At 41.8% G+C, this 18,276-nt stretch overlaps 1 protein-coding gene across 1 annotated transcript in view; it reads left to right on the plus strand.

Annotated features, from left to right (window-relative positions):
• Nucleotides 354-18,276, plus strand: part of ARL6IP5 (ADP ribosylation factor like GTPase 6 interacting protein 5) — a gene marked incomplete at its 5' end in the record, with an annotated part of 28,228 nt that continues 10,305 nt past the window's right edge. Inside the window, 1 exon segment of the mRNA NM_001048073.1 lies at nt 354-533. Within this exon segment, the coding sequence (NP_001041538.1) occupies nt 358-533 (176 nt within the window).

Genomic DNA, 18,276 nt, shown 5'->3' on the forward strand with positions numbered 1-18,276 from the left:
GACACTCAAAAGGGGTATTTTTAAAGGAGGCTGCATTCGAACTGCTAGGGAAGGAGTTGCCACTTCGCTTCAGACAGAGGACTTCCGCTGGTTTCTTTCTGTCCTTTCATCTCTGTTTTGCACTTGGTCTTTCTCTGGGCCTCAGTTTTCCTGTAACCAACCTCTTAGAGCCAATCAAGAAGTAAAGAAGAGAAGAAACGCCCGCCCGCTCTCACTTTTCTTCCTTCCACTGCCTACTAACCACAAAGCCGACTGCGCCAGGGCCGCTGTCATCTTTCACCTAGCTCAGCTGATCGGTTGCCGCCGCCGCCGCTGCCAGATTCCAGAAGCAAAGAACCACAAGCTGGTAAGATAGACATGGACGTGAATATCGCTCCGCTCCGCGCCTGGGACGATTTCTTCCCGGGCTCTGATCGCTTCGCCCGGCCAGACTTTAGGGACATTTCCAAATGGAACAACCGCGTGGTGAGCAACCTGCTCTATTATCAGACCAACTATCTGGTGGTGGCTGCCATGATGATTTCCGTCGTGGGGTAAGTGGGGTCCCCCTCCTGGGCACTGATCGGGGTCAGCACCGAGTGGGCTCTGGGTGGAAGATCCCAGGATATAGAATCGCTCTCCACGCCCAGCGCCTGCCCGGGTAACTGCAAGAGGCCAAACCAGTGGAAACTAGTTCGCAGGGCGAGGCCGCAGCAATCAAGAAGTCCCCTGTTCTTTTCCATCCTTCGGGCTGAAGTGTGATGGAGGTCCTAGGGGTGAAGAAATGTTGTCAACCTCGGACAAAAAAAAAATGACTTTCCCCCCGCCTGTGCCTAGATTACGCTCTTGTTGGTGGGTGGTATTTGTAGCCAGCCCTCCAGTCTTTTAAAAAGAAGAAAGAGGAAAGTGGTGTAACCTTATCCTGGGGCTGGCTGGGGCGGATGCCGCCCTGGAAGGAAGGCTTGAGGTGTCGTGGTGTGAATCCGGATTCTGCCTTCTGGGGTGTTAGTGTAAAAAGGGCATCAGAGAGGCGACCCGCTTGTTGGGTTTCTCTGCCTAGTGGCTGCCACATGGTACAGGAAAGCTGAGCTTGGGAGCAAAAGGGTGGGTGTTGCCTGGTGGCGCATCTCGCAGTATGGGATGAAGTCGGCCCTGACTCTGGAAACGGCGTCGTTTTGCTCTTTTTTCTTACAGGAGTTGCCAGGTTTGGTCACCTTATCTGCACACTTGATCTTAAAATGAACAGTGCCCTGTGTTATACACGATTTCACACACACACATGCACACACCTGAGCAGCTAGAAACCACTTTGTCTCCTAGTTCACCCTTTAAGAAATGCTTCACTCACTTTTGCAAGATGGGTGGTGATATTCTAGGTCTTGCTGATCCCATGCATCCGTAAAGAAAAAGCCACCTTCAGACTTTATGAAGGAACTCTCTTACCATTAAAAGAAGTATCAGACTTTTCTATTTGAAAGCAAACACAGAGGGAAAGAAAAAGCAAGCTGGCCTGGGAGAAAGGAAAAAAACCTAATCTTGATGGGTATGGGAAAGGGTGAATAGGGTGGTTTCTTAAGTTGCTTTGCTGTTCTTTGGCTTATTTATTGAGTCACTTTTCCGTGCCAAGCTCTGGCACACCAGGATCAATCAGACATGAATCCTGGCCAAAAAGCACATGACAGTTGTTGAGAAGCTGCTATAGGACCAAATATCTAGCACAGAGGAAAGAGAGAAAGAGTTCACAGTTTCTAGGTGTGGTTCAAAGGATTTGCCCCATGCAGAAGAGGACTCGCATTTGTGGGATTCTGGAGACGATTACACAGATCCTCATGATGTGTTACTTAAGGAATTTCAAACTCAGAATGGCGTGGTGTGTGGAGGACATGGGTTCTGAATTATACTGCAGCCAAGTTAAAATTAGTTGGAGTAGGAGAGGCCCAAAGCAGCTGCCTTCTGAACTGTCCCCTAGCTTTATGCTTAAGGCTTATTTCCCTGAGCAATAAAACATTTAAGATAAAATCAATTGTAAATAGGATTGCATCTACTGTTTTGCTCTCTTTTTCTTTTCTCTTTCTTTGTAATGAAGCGAGCAAAAGCATCTTATCTAGTGATCTAGCTATAGGGTCTTTTTTTAAAGGGATCCCCCCCTCCCAAAAAAAACATGTAGAAATGGGCAAGATTTGATGCAGATTAATCAAATGAACAGGAATATATTGCTTTTCAAAGACATGTACTGCCCGGACCAAACACAAGCTCAGGCAGCCTTGCCTCCTTGATGGAATTCATTTTTCACTGTGAATGCCAGGGGCCGGCCCCTGTCTAAATATAGCTCTCTCATGGTGTCTTAGCCCACTGAACTCAAGCAGTTTGGGTGTTGGCCCTTCCTATTTTCTTTTTCAAATAGCAGGTGTTGATTGGCAGTGAAATTTTTGAAGGTAAAAGTGAAAAATAACCATTTTATTTTTTATTCATCTTATTTTTAAAATCTTAAAAAAGATTCATACGAGTGAGTTGTTTTGAAAATTCTATGTCAAGTGTAGAATTTCCTTTGTTCGGTAAAATCTGGTGTATGATCTTCAACTGTATTTTATGTGTCTCCAAACACACAGCCTTTAGTTCTTTCCAAATTGCTCTTTTCTTTCTTTATAATCTAATCATAATAAAAGCTAACACTGATTGAGTGTTCTGTGTGCCAGACACGGATAACTTCACAAATTCCCTCATACAAATTTAGCGAATTAAGTAAATTCCCTCATATAACCCAAGAAATTATTATTTTATGGCTATTGCTATTATTTTTGTCATTATTGTTAAGGCTGAGGCTCAGAGAGATTGCATGACCTGCTCAAAGTCACAGATCCAGGGTTGTGCTCTTAACTATTATGCTGTCTTCCTATGAATCATGAGGTTTAGAGTACTAGTATCTTAAAGCTGGAAGAAACCAAATATCTTCAGGGTCAGGGAGCCTTAGTTGATTATGGGTCCATTCCTCATTCTAAAGAAAACTCTCCTCTTTTGGTGATGTCAGTAGATGAGAGTGTTGGAACAGTGCTGGAGGCTGTTTGTCTGAATCGTCTTCCGGCTTCTGATGGTTTCTCTTGGTATCTTGGTAGAGTGTGTGGGAAAATGAGGCCTGGGTGTTTCCTGAAGCAAGGACTGTTTTTGAAGGGTCTTCTTCAATGGTTCTGTCCCCTTCTGGACAGGAGGGGCCACGAGGTCATTGGTGGAGGGCTCCAGCCTCAACTCTGAAGGCTCCTAGTTGAAAAGTGTCTGGGGTGAGGCTGGAATCTGCTCTTAGAACAGGAAGGGAGGAAGAAGGGAAGGGAGGGAGAAGACCAAGTGGATATCATCTAGTTCCAAAATACCCAAAAGAGATGCCCAGATGAGATGGAGTTTAAGAGGGATTCAGATAGATTTAATCTGCATGTGAGGACCTGCTCACGCAGGACCTGGAATCCTTGGTTAGAGGTTGGTCTTAATCCTACAAGCATGGCCTCCCAGGCACACAACTTCCACTCATTAGATCTACTCTGCCTTTTAGGTTAACTTTTAAGTCTCTTAGCTAAGAGCCCTTGTTGGGGACAGTTGTCATATCTTCTAACTCTTCACAAGGTATATGATAGTGGTTGTTTAGGTACCAGAGCCCAGTTATATCAATTTTAACTAACCAACTGCTAGCCATGTGACCTTGGGTAGGTCCCTTGAAACACCCTGTGTCTTAGCTTCCTTATTTGTAAAATGAGACTAATTATAGTACCTGTGTCATAGGTCTTCTGTGACGATTATCTGAGTTAATATTGGCAAGTTGCTTAGAAGACTGTCTGGCTCCTACTTTTGGCATCACAAAATTTATTTCAGAATTTTCATTATTTTTATCATTGTTGATGCCATCATAGACTCACTGAGAAACATAGATAGCATCTTTACCCCAGAAGCTCCATCTACCCAAACACCAGTTCCCAATTTACTCATCTACTCCTGCTTATGAGGGCTCAGCTTTGGTACCATCTCTTTGAGGACATAGTCTCCCTTGTCCTTCACTCCCCACATCTGTGTCTATATCCTGCCTGGTACATACCCCACAAGCCTTTAAGTTGTTTGTTCACTTGTCTCCACTCTGTGCTATAGACTCCTTGAGGCCAGAGACCGTGGGTGTTTTTTGTGACTATTATTTTTTTCTTTTTCTTGTTGTTGTGCCTAGCATTATTTTTATTCTCTGTATCCTTGAGGCCTACAATAGAGCAGATGCTTAGCTGGTGAATGCAGAGAGGAAATACATGAATGTAAGGTTCCAACATGATCACAGGGGCATCATTTAACTTCCTGAATGGAATAAATTATCTTGAAGCACATAGCAGCATGCTAGCACAAAAGAGCAACAGGCTCCTGGATACCAGTTAGAATCTGGATTTATTGCTGACTGTGCTTGCTACATATTGCTTAGGAGTACTATGGCATAAATTATAATTTTTTAAAAATTCAGATTCTGCTAATTTCTATTGCCCTTGCCAATTTGGTAAAATACCCTTCTAAAGAGTTTCTTCCCCCTTCCAGGCACTGCTGACATTTTAGATTGTAGATTCTTGGTTGTAGGAGGCTGCCCTGTATACTGGAGAATGTTAACACTGTCCCTGCTCTCTACTATGTGAAGACTGGTAGATTAATTTTTATTTGTTTTATTCATAAATCATAATTTGGAGAAAGAAGCACCCTCCCTTTCAGTTGTGACAATCAGCAATACATTGCCAAATGTCCCCTGGGGTTCAAAATCATCCCTGATGTAGAATCACTGCTCTCTTGCCAAGATCGTGATAATTTCTCAATATCATCTTTACTAAATGCACGTTGCTTTATCACGAGTTATAAAAACAGAGTTCTTGGCAATGACAGAGCAAAGCAGTTTGACCTTAGCTCCTGGCTCCTGACTTTTCAAACCTAGAAATGGAGTGGATTTGAAGCTTTGTATAGCTTTGATCATTATCCTTAATTTATTAAATTTGTTATGCTATCATTCTTTTTTTTACTCTGCCTAGAAGACAACTGGTTCCGCAGACTCCATCTTTTATTTTTTGATAGACTTCTTGCATTTGCTTTTATTGGCTTTCTGTCCAAAAGTTCATGCTCTGGAGTTATACTGCTGTAGAATAGGAATTAAAAGACTACATGAACATAAAACACTCTTAGACCTAGTAAATGATAACACTTAAATGTTAGCTGCTGTTATTATATTAAATCATAGGTTATAGGCATATTTAAAATTCTTGCAACTTGTATATTTTCTTGAGCAGAAGTATTAGATGATTATTTTAGTAATTTTAGTTACAGTTTAGTAATTTTGTCATAATTTCAACTTGTGTTTCTTATAATACTTGTCTTCCCTGGGAGACTTGAGTTTCCTTTTGAAATGCAGATATCACTTCAGAAGAGATCCAATGACTTAAAAAAGCATAAATAACAAGCTGAGGATTGTGTTTTTTGCTGAACATGACTTTGGGTCCATTAAATCAAGAAAGGAACAATGCCTAAGATAGAAGGGGACATGACTTACCTTCTCTATCCTTGACAAGATATGTGTCAGGACTAGATATTATATCACGTATAGCAACAGACATCTCTGCCTCTATTTTCAAAGTCAAAAGCAAAGGCAACAGCGAATTGCACTTACAATACAGATACCAAGCATATGATACACTCTAGCCTTGCACAGGAATTTCTGTGTGCTTAACGGAACTCCAAAAGATTTGAGCTAGAGAAATCTGCCCAAAGCATGGGCCATGGAACTGCAGCATCTTTCACCCTGGGAAAGTTTTAGAAAGGCAGAATCTCAGGCTTGTTCCCAGACCTGTGGGGTCAGAATATGCATTTTAACAGCACTCCTAGATGAGTCACAGGTGCATAAAAATTTTAAGAAGCCCTGATCTTAAGAAGCACCGATCAAGTGTGGTTCAAAGGAAACACTAAGAACATTGAAATAACTATACCTATAAGCCCAGGTGTTACCTTTGGGGATTCTTCATATGCATTTCTTGGCTGGGTCCAGGCATCTGTATTTTTTTTAACTCCCCAAGTGATTCTGATATACACCCCTAGTTGAAGATGAGAAGTACTGATTCCATCCAACCCCCCAACTTTCACATATGTAAAGGCCTGAGATCACATGGCTCGTTGGAACCAAACTTGCTTATTAGGACCCAAAGTCACGTTCAGCAAAGAACACAATCCTCAGCTTGTTATTCATGCTTTTTTAAAGTCATTCAATCTCTTCTGAAGTGATGTCTGCATCTCAAAAGGAAACTCAAGTCTCCTCAGGAAGCAATGTATTATAAGAATAGTAGCTTCGGAGTTCCCGTCGTGGCTCAGTGGTTAACGAATCCGACTAGGAACCCTGAGAGTGCAGGTTTGATCCTTGGCCTTGTTCAGTGGGCTAAGGATCCGGCGTTGCCGTGAGCTGTGGTGTAGGTCGCAGACTTGGCTCGGATCCCGAGTTGCTGTGGCTCTGGTGTAGGCTAGCAGCTACAGCTCCGATTAGACCCCTAGCCTGGGAACCTCCATATGCCACAGGAGCAGCCCAAGAAATGGCAAAAAGACAAAAAAAAAAAAAAATAGTAGCTTGTTTTATTTTTTGAAGTAAAACACGTTGTTCTTTAAGCCATTACAAATATTCTAACTCACCAAATTCAGCACAATACCTGACTTACAACATTTGTATCATTATTATCTTCCTCTTACAAATTCCTCCCTGCCCTCAGAACTCATAATTTCCCATGTGACAGAAACCACACACAGATTTTGCAAACATACACATGCCTCTGCTATGGATCCAGCCAGAAAGACACTTTTATTCTCAATTGTGTCCACTGTGCCTATCAGTGCCTCTCTTTTAAGGCAATATAATGTAGGTGCTGAGTGAATGAACTCCTATTTTCTTAGCTGAAGTACCTCATCTCCACATGGTCTGTGGTGGTGTTACCACTGGGCAGAAACTAAAGTTACCACTTTGTGCTTGCAGTTGCTTGAGATAGTAAAGGAATTTCTGAAAGGCTGGTAATCTTACCTGAAAAGAGCATTATTGTAATCTTTTCAAAATGAGTGTGGTTCCATAATATGTTCCAGGCCGGTAGCTTCCTGCATCTGATTTTAAGAAATGGTCAGATGGTTTGTACCTTTTAATGCAACAAGAAAAAAAAACCAAGTTTCCAGATGGTAGAGGGAGAAATGAATCAGAGTGCTCTCAGACGCTCTGGGTGGGAATGTAGTAAAACATCTGCAGGTGGAATTAATTGTGATCTGTTTATGCTGAAACCTAGTAAAAAATGTTTCTTAGGTTCAGCAGCTTCCATGCCAATTCTACCATATTATTCTTATTTGTGTTGCTTCATTTGTTCACTCCATAAAAAGTATGAAGCACTTAACCAGCTTCTCAGGCACTGTGCTGGTAGATGCAGTGGAGAAGAAGTCAGCTGTGGTTCCTGCCTTCATCATGTTGAGAGTCTAGAGAGGCACCAAGAGGTTGCTGAATACATAATGATTTTTATACGAGTACACCAAGTACACGGAAAATGTACCTATAACATACATCATTTTCAACTTGACTTACCTGATCTCCCCTGTATGTTAGATTCCACATCCCCAAACTCTCAGGTGTTGGGAATGGCAGAAGCATTGAGTATGTGAATGGGGACAGGGTTATTAAATTGAATCATCCTCACCTGCAGCTCAGATGGCTTCTATTCCATTGAACAAATGTTTACTGAGTACCTGCTGTGTGCCAGATACTGTCGACACCCTGAGGACACCAGTGAGAGTACAAGTCCACCCAACCTTCCCAAATCCTCCCATAATTCATCTCTTCCTGCCCTCCCTGTACTTTTATTTGCCCTGAAGGCGTGCACATGGCATGCTGGCAAGTCTTTCACTAGCAGGTTGTGTGTTTCTTCTGAGTACAGAACTTTAAGAGGTCTATCAACACTCAATAAGATTTTCGGGAGATTCTGAGGGTACTGTCACTGCTGTGCCTTGGGTTCGATCCCTGGCCCAAGAACTTCCACATGCCACTGGTGTGGCCAAAAAAAGGAAAGGAAAAAAAAAAACCCACTCAATAAGGTTTTAATCTCAAAATTCTTCACCTAGTAAGAATTGTCTTTTGTTAAATCATTTTCTGACATTGTGTATGTATGTAACCTTGTCCTTCTTGGCTTATCCTCTCACACACACTTAAAAAAAATTCCTTGCCACTGTCAGCCTAGGGCTGCTAGTTGCTATCCCCTTCCCCTATGTAAGGATTTACAGTGATTCTGGGGAAATGTGCAAATAAGTAAGCATATTTTGGTTTCTTATTACTCCTTTCTTAGAGGGCAAAAGCTCTCAATCAGTTTACTAGGGGGCAGAGACTGTACAGGAAATGTAATTCTAAAAGATGAACTTGACCTGTCCACTTAATACCAAATTGAGCAATACCCTTGGAAATTTTCGGACAAATGAGTCACTTGAGTTTCAGAATACTTACTTTTAACATCCGCCTCTGTCTCACATAATGAGCTTGGCTTCCTTTTGCAGGAAACCCTTTTATGCATATGATCTTAAGCAAAACCTGCATGCGGGCTGCCTCTCCTTTCTGCAAGCATTTACCACGAATGGATAGGCTTTCCTGGTCTTTTCTCTCACAGAGCATGTGTATGTGGCAACACCTCAATGGCAGAAAGCCCATCTGAGGTGGAAAACTGGGGTTTGATTCCCGCATCTACTAACCTGCTTTGTATCCCATCAGTCAAGTCCTCTTTGTCTCCAGGAAACGAAGGGCATGCAGAAATTAGGTATTAGTGGGAGGGAAACAGACAGGAACTGCTTGTAGGAAGGGAGTTTATGTGTCACCAGGTTCATTAGCATTTGTCCAAACCCCTGTTCTCTTGCCCCAGCGCTGGAAGAACTTGCCATGTGACAACAATTTAATTAACTCCATGAAATGCATTCAGAAAGTGCAGTTTGAAAACAAATATCTTTCCACTTGAGTTCTAAAGCATCCTCTTCATGAGTTCCTAATTGTTGAAGGCAGTGAGGGTTCATTATCCCATCCTGTCTTTACTTTTTTTTTGCTTTTTAGGGCGACACCTGTGGCATATGGAAGTTCCTAGGCTAGGGGTTGAATTGGAGCTGCAGCTGCCAGCTTATGCCACAGCCACAGCATCTCTGGGATCTAAGCCATAATGGTGACCTACACCACAGCTCAAGGCAACGCCAGATCCTTAACCCAATGAGCAAGGCCAGGGATCGAACCTGAGTCCTCATGGATATTGATTGGATTCATTACCCCTGAGCCACGATGGGAACTCCTCTCTACCTTTAGAAATTTGCCACAATAAAAAGGTTAAAAAGTATTTGTTTTTTTTGTTTGTTTGTTTTTTGGTCTTTTGTCTTTTTAGGGCCATACCCACAGCATATGGATGTTCCCAAGTTAGGGGTTGAATCAGAGCTGTAGCTGCTGGCCTAATGCCAAAGCAGTGTGGGATCCGAGCCATGTCTGTGACCTACACTACAGCTCATGGGAATGCTTAACCTACTGAGCGAGGCCAGGGATCGAACACATGTCTTCATGGATTCTAGTTGGGTTTGTTAACCACTGAGCCATAATGGGAACTCCTCTCTACCTTTAGAAATTTGCCACAGTAAAAAGGTTAAAAAGGATTTGTTGCAGTCAAATTGGTCCTCTTGTATGGTGACTCTTTGTAGCTCCATTACTATGGGAGGTTGTGAGACTTATGGCCTCTGAGCCAGGTCCAGCCAGTTGTTTATTAAAACTAAAACCAGTTCTTAGCTTGATAAATACAAAAGAAAACATGGAGGTTCATAAGGTCTGTCTTATGGTGGAACTTTTAATCTGCCCACTGCTGCCAAGATGGTGGATCATTTGGATGTGTTTAATTTGATGGCACCAATACACAGGGTGCAATAAGCATGCCGTCCACAGCAAGTATGCAATCAAACCATGGACCTCCCTGATTCCATTGGTTAGGAACATCTCAAGGTTTGGTGACCCTGACCTTTCTGTGATAGGAGAGACAGGCCCCGGCCCACCTTAACTGCTTGCTATCTTTCAGACCCAGGAGACACTGATCACCTTAAGACTGCTTTGTACATTTATGTGTATACTTTACTGTCAGAAATTGTTCCTGCCAGGAAGGAAACCATGTAGGAAAACCAGAATAACCACAGAAGACTGTTGGGGTTATCTGGGGAATCAGAGAGCAAGAAGGGCCTCTACAGATAGGTTGCAGATGCATAAATCTCTCTCTGCCCCACCCACTCTTCCTCCTGGCCCCCACCCAGCCAGCACTAGCGACAAAACTTACAAAGATTTCTCCATCCAGCGAGCTCAGGTGCTCTTTGATCTCATCTGGTCCTCTTATATTTGTACAGTTTTTCCTACTTTGGGTGTTTCATTTGTTCCTTTCATCACAGCCCTGTGAAGGTATAAAAGTGGGAACAAATACTGTTTAGTGTACAATGAGAATAACTGTGATTTTTTTTTTTTCTTTTCTTTTTATGGCTGCACTTGTAGCACATGGAAGTTCCTGGGCTAGGGGTCAAATTAGAGCTGCAGCTAAGGCCTACATCACAGTCACAGCAACACAGGATCCAAGCTGCATCTGTGACCTATACCACAGCTACAGCAATGCCTGATCCTTTACCCACTAAGCGAGGCCAGGGATCAAACCCTCATGGACACTCTGTCGGGTTCTTAACCTACTGAGCCACAACATGCATTCCCAATAATTGTTATTTGTCCAAGATAAATCTCACATCACTTAATTCATAGAAAGTTCCTGAGCTTACTTTTAAATAACATGAAAGCGTGCTAGATTCCTACTTACCTCTTTTCTTTCAACAAATATTTATTCAATTGCTACTCTGTGCCTAGCATTGTGCCAAATGCTGGCAAGAAAATGTCATGGTCCCTGCCTTCCTGGAGCTTCATGCCTAGTGGGAGACAGAGACATTCATCCCATAGTCATTTAAATAAATGTCAAAGTGCCACTGGATTCAGGGCCATCAAGAGGCAGATGGTGCTATGACGTGGTCAGGGAGACTGAGAAAAAGCAGATTAAGCTGAGATTTGAAGGAGATAGGAGTGAATCAGGCAGAAAGAATGGCTTGTGCACAGGTCTGTGATGGCCAGGGGCAGGGTAGTTCTAGAGATAGATAGAAATGCCCACGGATGGGGTGCAGAATCGGGAGGAGGTGATGTGAGAAAGCTGGCAGGCACAAATGCTATCGCCCTCTGGGATCCCTCCTACTGATGGTAAGAAGCATCCCTTCCTCCTCACAGATTCAGCTCCAGCAAATTGCAGGCTTGGCAGGTGAAATGTGGCCTGGCTTTCAGGCTCTATTTACCCCCTCAGCCCAGCCCCCTTGTCCCAGGTACAAACAACACAACTATATGCAGTGGCCCTGACTGCAGAGGCAGGTGAGGCCAGACCCTATGCGGCCTTGCAGAATGTGTAAAGAATTCTGGGTTTTGTTTGCTTTTGTTTTTTGCTTTTCAGGGCCACACCTAAACCTATGGCATATGGAAGTTCCCAGGCTAGGGGTCAAATCAGAGCTGCAACTGCCAGCCTACACCACAGCCACAGCAATGAGGAATTTGAGCCCCGTCTGCAACATATACCACAGCTTATGGCAATGTCAGATCCTTAACCCACTGAGTGAGGATTGAACTCATATCCACATGGTTACTAGTCGGGTTCATAACCCACTGAGTCACAACAGGAACTCCCCTAAAGAATTCTGTTTTTATCCTAAGAGCAATGAGAAGCAAGAAAATGGATGGGTGGATTCACATTTGCAGTGATCCCTCTGGTTGTTTAAGGACCACAGAAAAACATCACCAGTTTGGAGAAGTCCACTATGAGTAAATTATTCCCCCCTTTCTTGGTGAGTCAGGCACTTCCTCAGGAACCAAACTGCAAAAACAGCTATTTGGATTAGAAAATTGACAACTCAGTGCAAAGCTGCTTCTACTGCTCAAGAAATGTTTCACTGCCTCTTTGGTTCTTGTTGGCATTACAGCATGGCAGGCTTTACCAAATATGCCCTTGAGTTGATCTGAGGATCTCTGGGGTTTTTTTTGTTTGTTTGTTTATTTGTTTGTTTGTTTTTTAAGGCCAAACCTGCTGCATATGGAGGTTCCCAGGCTAGGGGTCTAATCAGAGCTACAGCTGCCAGCCTATACCACAGGTTACAGCAACGCCAGATCTGAGCCACGTCTGTGGCCTACACCACAGCTCATGGCCATGCCAGATCCTTAACCTACAGAGCGAGGCCAGGGATCAAACCTGAAACCTCACAGTTTCCAGTCAAATTTGTTTCCGCTGTGCCATGACGGGAACTCCTGAGGATCTCTGTTTTGATAAAACTTTATCACCAACCCTGCAACTGGTGGCCTTGGAACAAATTTATTAACTTATCTATTCCTTACCTTGCTTATCTGTAGAATGAGGTCTGTTTTCAAATTCTATCCTAGCTCTAAAATTCTGCAGTGGTCCAGGATTTCTTTTTTCTCCTTTTAGCGACCTGTGCTGAAACTGTAGCAGTAGCGAGCTGAGTAACGTTGGCAACTTTAGGACCTGTGTCCACACCCTTCATAGCCAACTTCCTTCAGAGAAACATGAGGATGCTGAGGAATTTCCCAGAATGATCCTGAGTTGCTGGAAGAATAGGGTTTGAAAATGACTAGGCGGGGTGGGGTGGATCCCTAGAGCTGGCTAACAACACAGCATGGGTTTTACTGCTGTCACAGTTACATCAACTGGCACCATGTTTCTCTCTCCTTAGATCCTTTTGAATATGTTTCTTCACTTCTCTGGGCCTTTAGTTTATTCACCTGTGTAATGAGACTGGACTGATTCATCTTTGAAGACCATGCTACTGGATTCTTGTTGGGATTTTAAACTTTTTTATGATGATTCCACTAGAATTTTTAACTCTTACATTTATCTACTTATTAATTGAACAGAATACATATGTATGCAGGTATATATTTTTAACTCACAGTAGAAAGACATACTTAATGTTTGTGATTTGTAAAACCAGGCCCTTCTTATTTTCACCAAAAGACAGAAAATCACAATCTCTCCTGCTACTTCCTCTTTTCTCTCCTTCCTCTGCCTCCTTCTGTCTCTCCTCTCATTCCTTCTCACTTCCCTCTATCTTCCTGCCTCCTTCCTCCCCTTCTCATTCATGGACTACTAAAAATTGAAATGGCACCTGCGGAGCCCAATGGCAGTTGTTCACATGAAAGCTGGGGTGGCATATTTATGGAAGTTTTGTCCTAAAGGTCCTTGGGCTTCACTGTGACTGACGTCACTGAGAACCCAACTGCTGAGTAAAAGTTTTACTCATGTCAAGTAAGAACTGGCTCCCAAACTCCTAAACTCACTAGAAAATGAAGTTAACTTCTGGAGGGTGGTCTGTGTATTTTGTTTTGTGCCAAGTGCAGGCAGGTGCCAGGGCAGTAGGGGTGGTGTGCATTTTCACTCTTTCTTAGAGTAGAATTGCTCTTAAGCAGAGTAAGGAAGAAAATCATTTCTGCTCCAAGTAACTTTGTTCATTTTTTCCAGTTGGAACTTTGGTTGCTTTCTAATTATAGATTGTGGCTGGGCGTGTGGTAAGTTTAGACCAGTTGGTTCTATAGGAGGCTTTGCTCTTTTCTTTTCCCTTGAACATGAGCAACAGGAACAGGTGAAAAGCAGATTTGGAATTGCTTGAGTCAGGCCTGAATTTTTCTTTGTTCTTTGTGCTTGGCTTTATTTAGACTTTCAGCCTAGTTGTCTACTTCACTTGTCCCAAGGGAAATAGAAAAAAGCTTGGTATGTATTTTATTATATGAATTATTTTTATGTTTTTATCTTTGTTTTGTTTTTAGGACCATGTCTGCAGCCTATAGAAGTTCCCAGGCTAGGGATCCAATAGGTACTGCAGCTGCAGGCCAACACCACGGCCACAGCAAAGCCACATCAGAGCAGCATCTGCAACCTACTCTGCAGTTTGCAGCAATGCTGGGTCCCCTTAACCCACTGAGCAAGGCCAGGGATCGAACCCACATCCTCATGGACACTATATTGGGTTCTTAATACACTGAGCCAAAACAGGAACTCTGTGAATAACTATTTCAATAGGTATTCTAGGAAGAACCAAGTCCAAGACCTTTGACACTTTGCCACCAATCAACCATCTCCTATTTGCAGCTCATGCAAAGGAGTTTTCTTATACTTGAACCCTCTGTTCTAGTTCTTTGAGTTAATGTTGATTTTGTCAGCATCAAGGCTATGTAGAAGGGTTTATTTCATTCAGGCATCTTTCCCCGATTTCTTTTTCTTTCTCTCTCTCTCTCTCTTTCTTTACAGCCATACCTGCAGCATATGTAAATTCCTGGGGCCAGGGATTGAATATAAGCTGCAGCTCACTGTGGCCAGGCCAAAGATTGAATCTGTGCTTCTGCAGTGACCTGAGCCACTACAGTCAGATTCTTAACCCAGTGTGCCATGGAGGAAATGCTCTCTTTTATTTTTAAATATCAATTTCTTTTACTTTTAAGTAACACTCAGCTATTGAAAAAATATGAGAATAAAAACAAGCAAATGGGAATAAACTACCCATGATCCTACTACCCAGTATATTTACTGGAGTCTTTTGGTCTAACTTGTCTCAGAATCTTTTTGGTGTTAGAAATGAAATGTATTCATCTGTGAGAGCTTCTGAGTCTTTCCATCCAGTCTCTCCACCACCTGCTAAAGAGAATTTGTTTTGGCCCTGTCCAATTTTGTCTTTCCCAAGACCTATAAGGAGATTTTTGTCTCTCCCAAACTAAATCCAGGGTTAAATTGGATATAAAAATTAAAATTTTTTTTTTCAATCTGGAGCAGAGTATAACCATGATAAAATTGTAAAACGGAAAGAAAAAAGAACAAAGAGACTAAGTAGATCCAATTAATAAAAGAACTGAAGGAGAAGGTGGATAGCCAGACTAGCACGTGTACTAGATACTGGGAAAGCTTGGAGTACGGGGGTGGTGTAGGTTGGTTAGCAGAGCATCTGAAGAATGGGCAATAAACCAAGGTTTGAGTGGAGAAGGAACAGCTTAGCTGTATAATATGACTTGAAATGGCATGAATGTTATTGGAGAAATAATGCAAGGAAAGACTGGATTGTTGTAGTTGGCCCATTCCAAGCCTGAGCTGTGGGGTGGTGAGAAACTACTTTTTCATTCTTATATATATATTTTTTTTAATTAAAAAATTTTTTTTTTTTTTTTTTTTTTTTTTTATAGCCGCACCCATGGCATGTGGAGGTTCCCAGGCTCGGGGTCTAATCAGAGCTGCAGCTGCTGGCCTACACCACAGCCACAGCAATGCCAGATCTGAGCCATGTCTGCAACCTACACCACAGCTCACGGCAACGCCAGATCCTTAACCCATTGAGTAAGGGCAGGAATCAAATCTACAACCTCATTGTTCCTAGTTAGATTCATTTCCGCTGAATCACTATGGGAACTCCTTATGTATTTTTTCTATGTTCATTTTAATTTTGATTACAAAATAATTTACTAATTGTAAAAACTTCCTCTTCTGAGTTATATAAGTGATAAATCCACCTAACAGAATTGTTTTTACCCAATGATATATTATTGTCTTTCCATATTAAGGTAGTTGTATGTGCCACCACTTGTAAAACTTGTTCATCATAAATATCACTTATATGAGTACTGTTACAACACAGTCTATGAATTTGTATTCATTTTCTTTTTTAATTACTCAATGAATTTATTACATTTGTAGTTGTACAATGATCATCACAATCCAATTTTATAGGGTTTCCATCCCACAACCCCAGCATATTCCCCCAACCCCGAACTGTCTTCATTGGAAACCGTAAGTTTTTCAAAGTCTGTGAGACAGTATCTGTTCTGCAAAGAAGTCCAATCTGTCCTTTTTTCAGGTTCCACATGTCAGTGAAAGCATTTGATGTTGATGTCTCATTGTATGACTGACTTCACTCAGCATGATAATTTCTAGACCCATCCATGTTGCCAAAAATGCTGGTATTTCATTCCTTTTAATGGCTGAGTAATATTCCATTGTGTATATGTACCACATCTTCTGGATCTACTCCTCTGTCGATGCACATTTAGGTTGTTTCCATGTCTTGGCTATTGAAAAGAGTGCTGCAATGAACATTGGAGTACATGTGTCTTTGTGAGTCATGTTTTCTCTGGATAGATGCCCAGGAGTGGGATTGCTGGATCAAATGGTAGTTCTATTTTCTGTTTTCTGAGGAATCTCCATACTGTATTCCACAGTGGCTGCACCAATTTACAATCCCATCAAGAGTGACATAGGGTTCCTTTTTCTCCACATCCTCAAAAGTTTGTGGACTTTTTGATGATGGCCATTCTGCTGGTGTAAGGTGGTACCTCACAGTGATTTTGATTTGCAGTTCTCTAACAATGAGTGATGTTGAACATTTTTTCATGTGTTTTTCAGCCATCCGCATGTCTTCCTTGGAGAATTGTCTGTTTAGATCTTCTGCCCATTTGTGGATGGGGTTATTTGTTTTTTTGATATTGAGCTATAGGAGGTGTTTATAAATTTTGGAGATGAATCCCTTGTCAGTCGATTCATTTGCAAAGATGTTCTCCCGTTCTGTGGGTTGTCTTTTCATTTTGGTTAGGGTTTCCTTTGCTGTGCAGAAACTTTGAAGTTTGATTAGGTCCCATTTGTCTATTTTTGTTTTTACTGTCATTACTCTAAGAGGTGGATCTGAGAAGATGTCGCTGTCATTTATGTTAGAGAATGTTTGGCCTATGTTTTCCTCTAGGAGTTTTATAGTGTCTGGTCTTATATCTAGGTCTTTAATCCATTTTGATTTTATTTTTGTGAATGGTGTTAGGGAGTGTTCTCCTTTCATCCTTTTCCATGTGGCTGTCCAGTTTTCCCAGCACCACTTATTGAACAGGCTGTCTTTTCTCCACTGTATATTTTTGCCTCCTTTGTCATAGATTAGTTGGCTGTAGGTGTGTGAGTTTAATTCTGGGCTTTCTATCCTGTTCCATGGATCTGTACTTCTGTCTTTGTGCTAGCACCATATGGTTTGATGATTGTTGCTTTGTAGTATAGTCTGAAGTCCGGGAGCCTGATTCCTCCAGCTCCATTTTTTTCTTTATCAGGATGACTTTGGCTATTCTCGGTCTTCTGCACTTCCAAACAAAATTTACACTATTTTGTTCAAGTTCAGTGAAAAATGTCCTTGGTAATTTGATAGGGATTGCATTGAATCTGTAGATTGCCTTAGGTAATATAGTCATTTTAATAATATTAATTCTTCCAATCCAAGAGCATGGTATGTCTTTCCATCTGTTTGTGTCATCTTTGATTTTTTTCATGAGTGTCTTATAGTTTTCAGAGTAGAGGTCTTTTGTCTCTTTAGGTAGGTTTACTCCCAGGTATTTTATTCTTTTGGATGCGATGGTAAACAGGATTGTTTCCCTAATTTCTCTTTCTGATCTTTCATTGTTAGTACATAGAAATGCCATCTATTTCTGTGTATTAATTTTGTATCCTGTGACTTTGCCAAATTCTTAGATGAGCTCTAAGAGTTTTATGATAGAGCCTTTAGGATTCTCTAGGTATAGTATCATGTCATCTGCAAATAGTGATAGTTTTACTTCTTCCTTTCCAATTTGGATTCCTTTTATTTCTTTTACTTCTCTGATTGCTGTGGCTAGGACTTCCAAAACTATGTCGACCAGTACTGGCGAGAGCGGACATCCTTGTCTTGTTCCTGATCTCAGCAGGAATTCTTTCAGCTTTTCACCATTGAGAATGATGTTACCTCTGGGTTTGTCATCTATGGCCTTTATTATGTTGAGGTAGGTTCCCTCTATGCCCACTTTCTGAAGGGTTTTTAATCAGAAATGGGTGTTGGATTTTGTCAAAGGCTTTTTCCATGTCTATTGAGAGGATCATATGGTTTTTATTCTTCAGTTTGTTAATGCAGTGTATCACACTGATGGATTTGTGGATATTGAAGAACCCTTGCATCCCTGGGATAAATCCCACTTGATCATGATGTACAATCCTTTGAATGTATTGTTGGATGTGGTTTGCTAGTATTTTGTTGAGGATTTTTGCATCGATGTTTATCAGCTAAATTGGCGTGTAGTTTTCTTTTTTTTCCTGGTATCTTTGTCTGGTTTTGGTATCAGGGTGATGGTGGCCTCCTAGAATGAGTTTGGGAGTATCCCTT

Source organism: Sus scrofa, chromosome 13, assembly GCF_000003025.6.
Source record: "Sus scrofa isolate TJ Tabasco breed Duroc chromosome 13, Sscrofa11.1, whole genome shotgun sequence".
Classification (NCBI taxonomy): Eukaryota; Metazoa; Chordata; class Mammalia; order Artiodactyla; family Suidae; genus Sus; species Sus scrofa.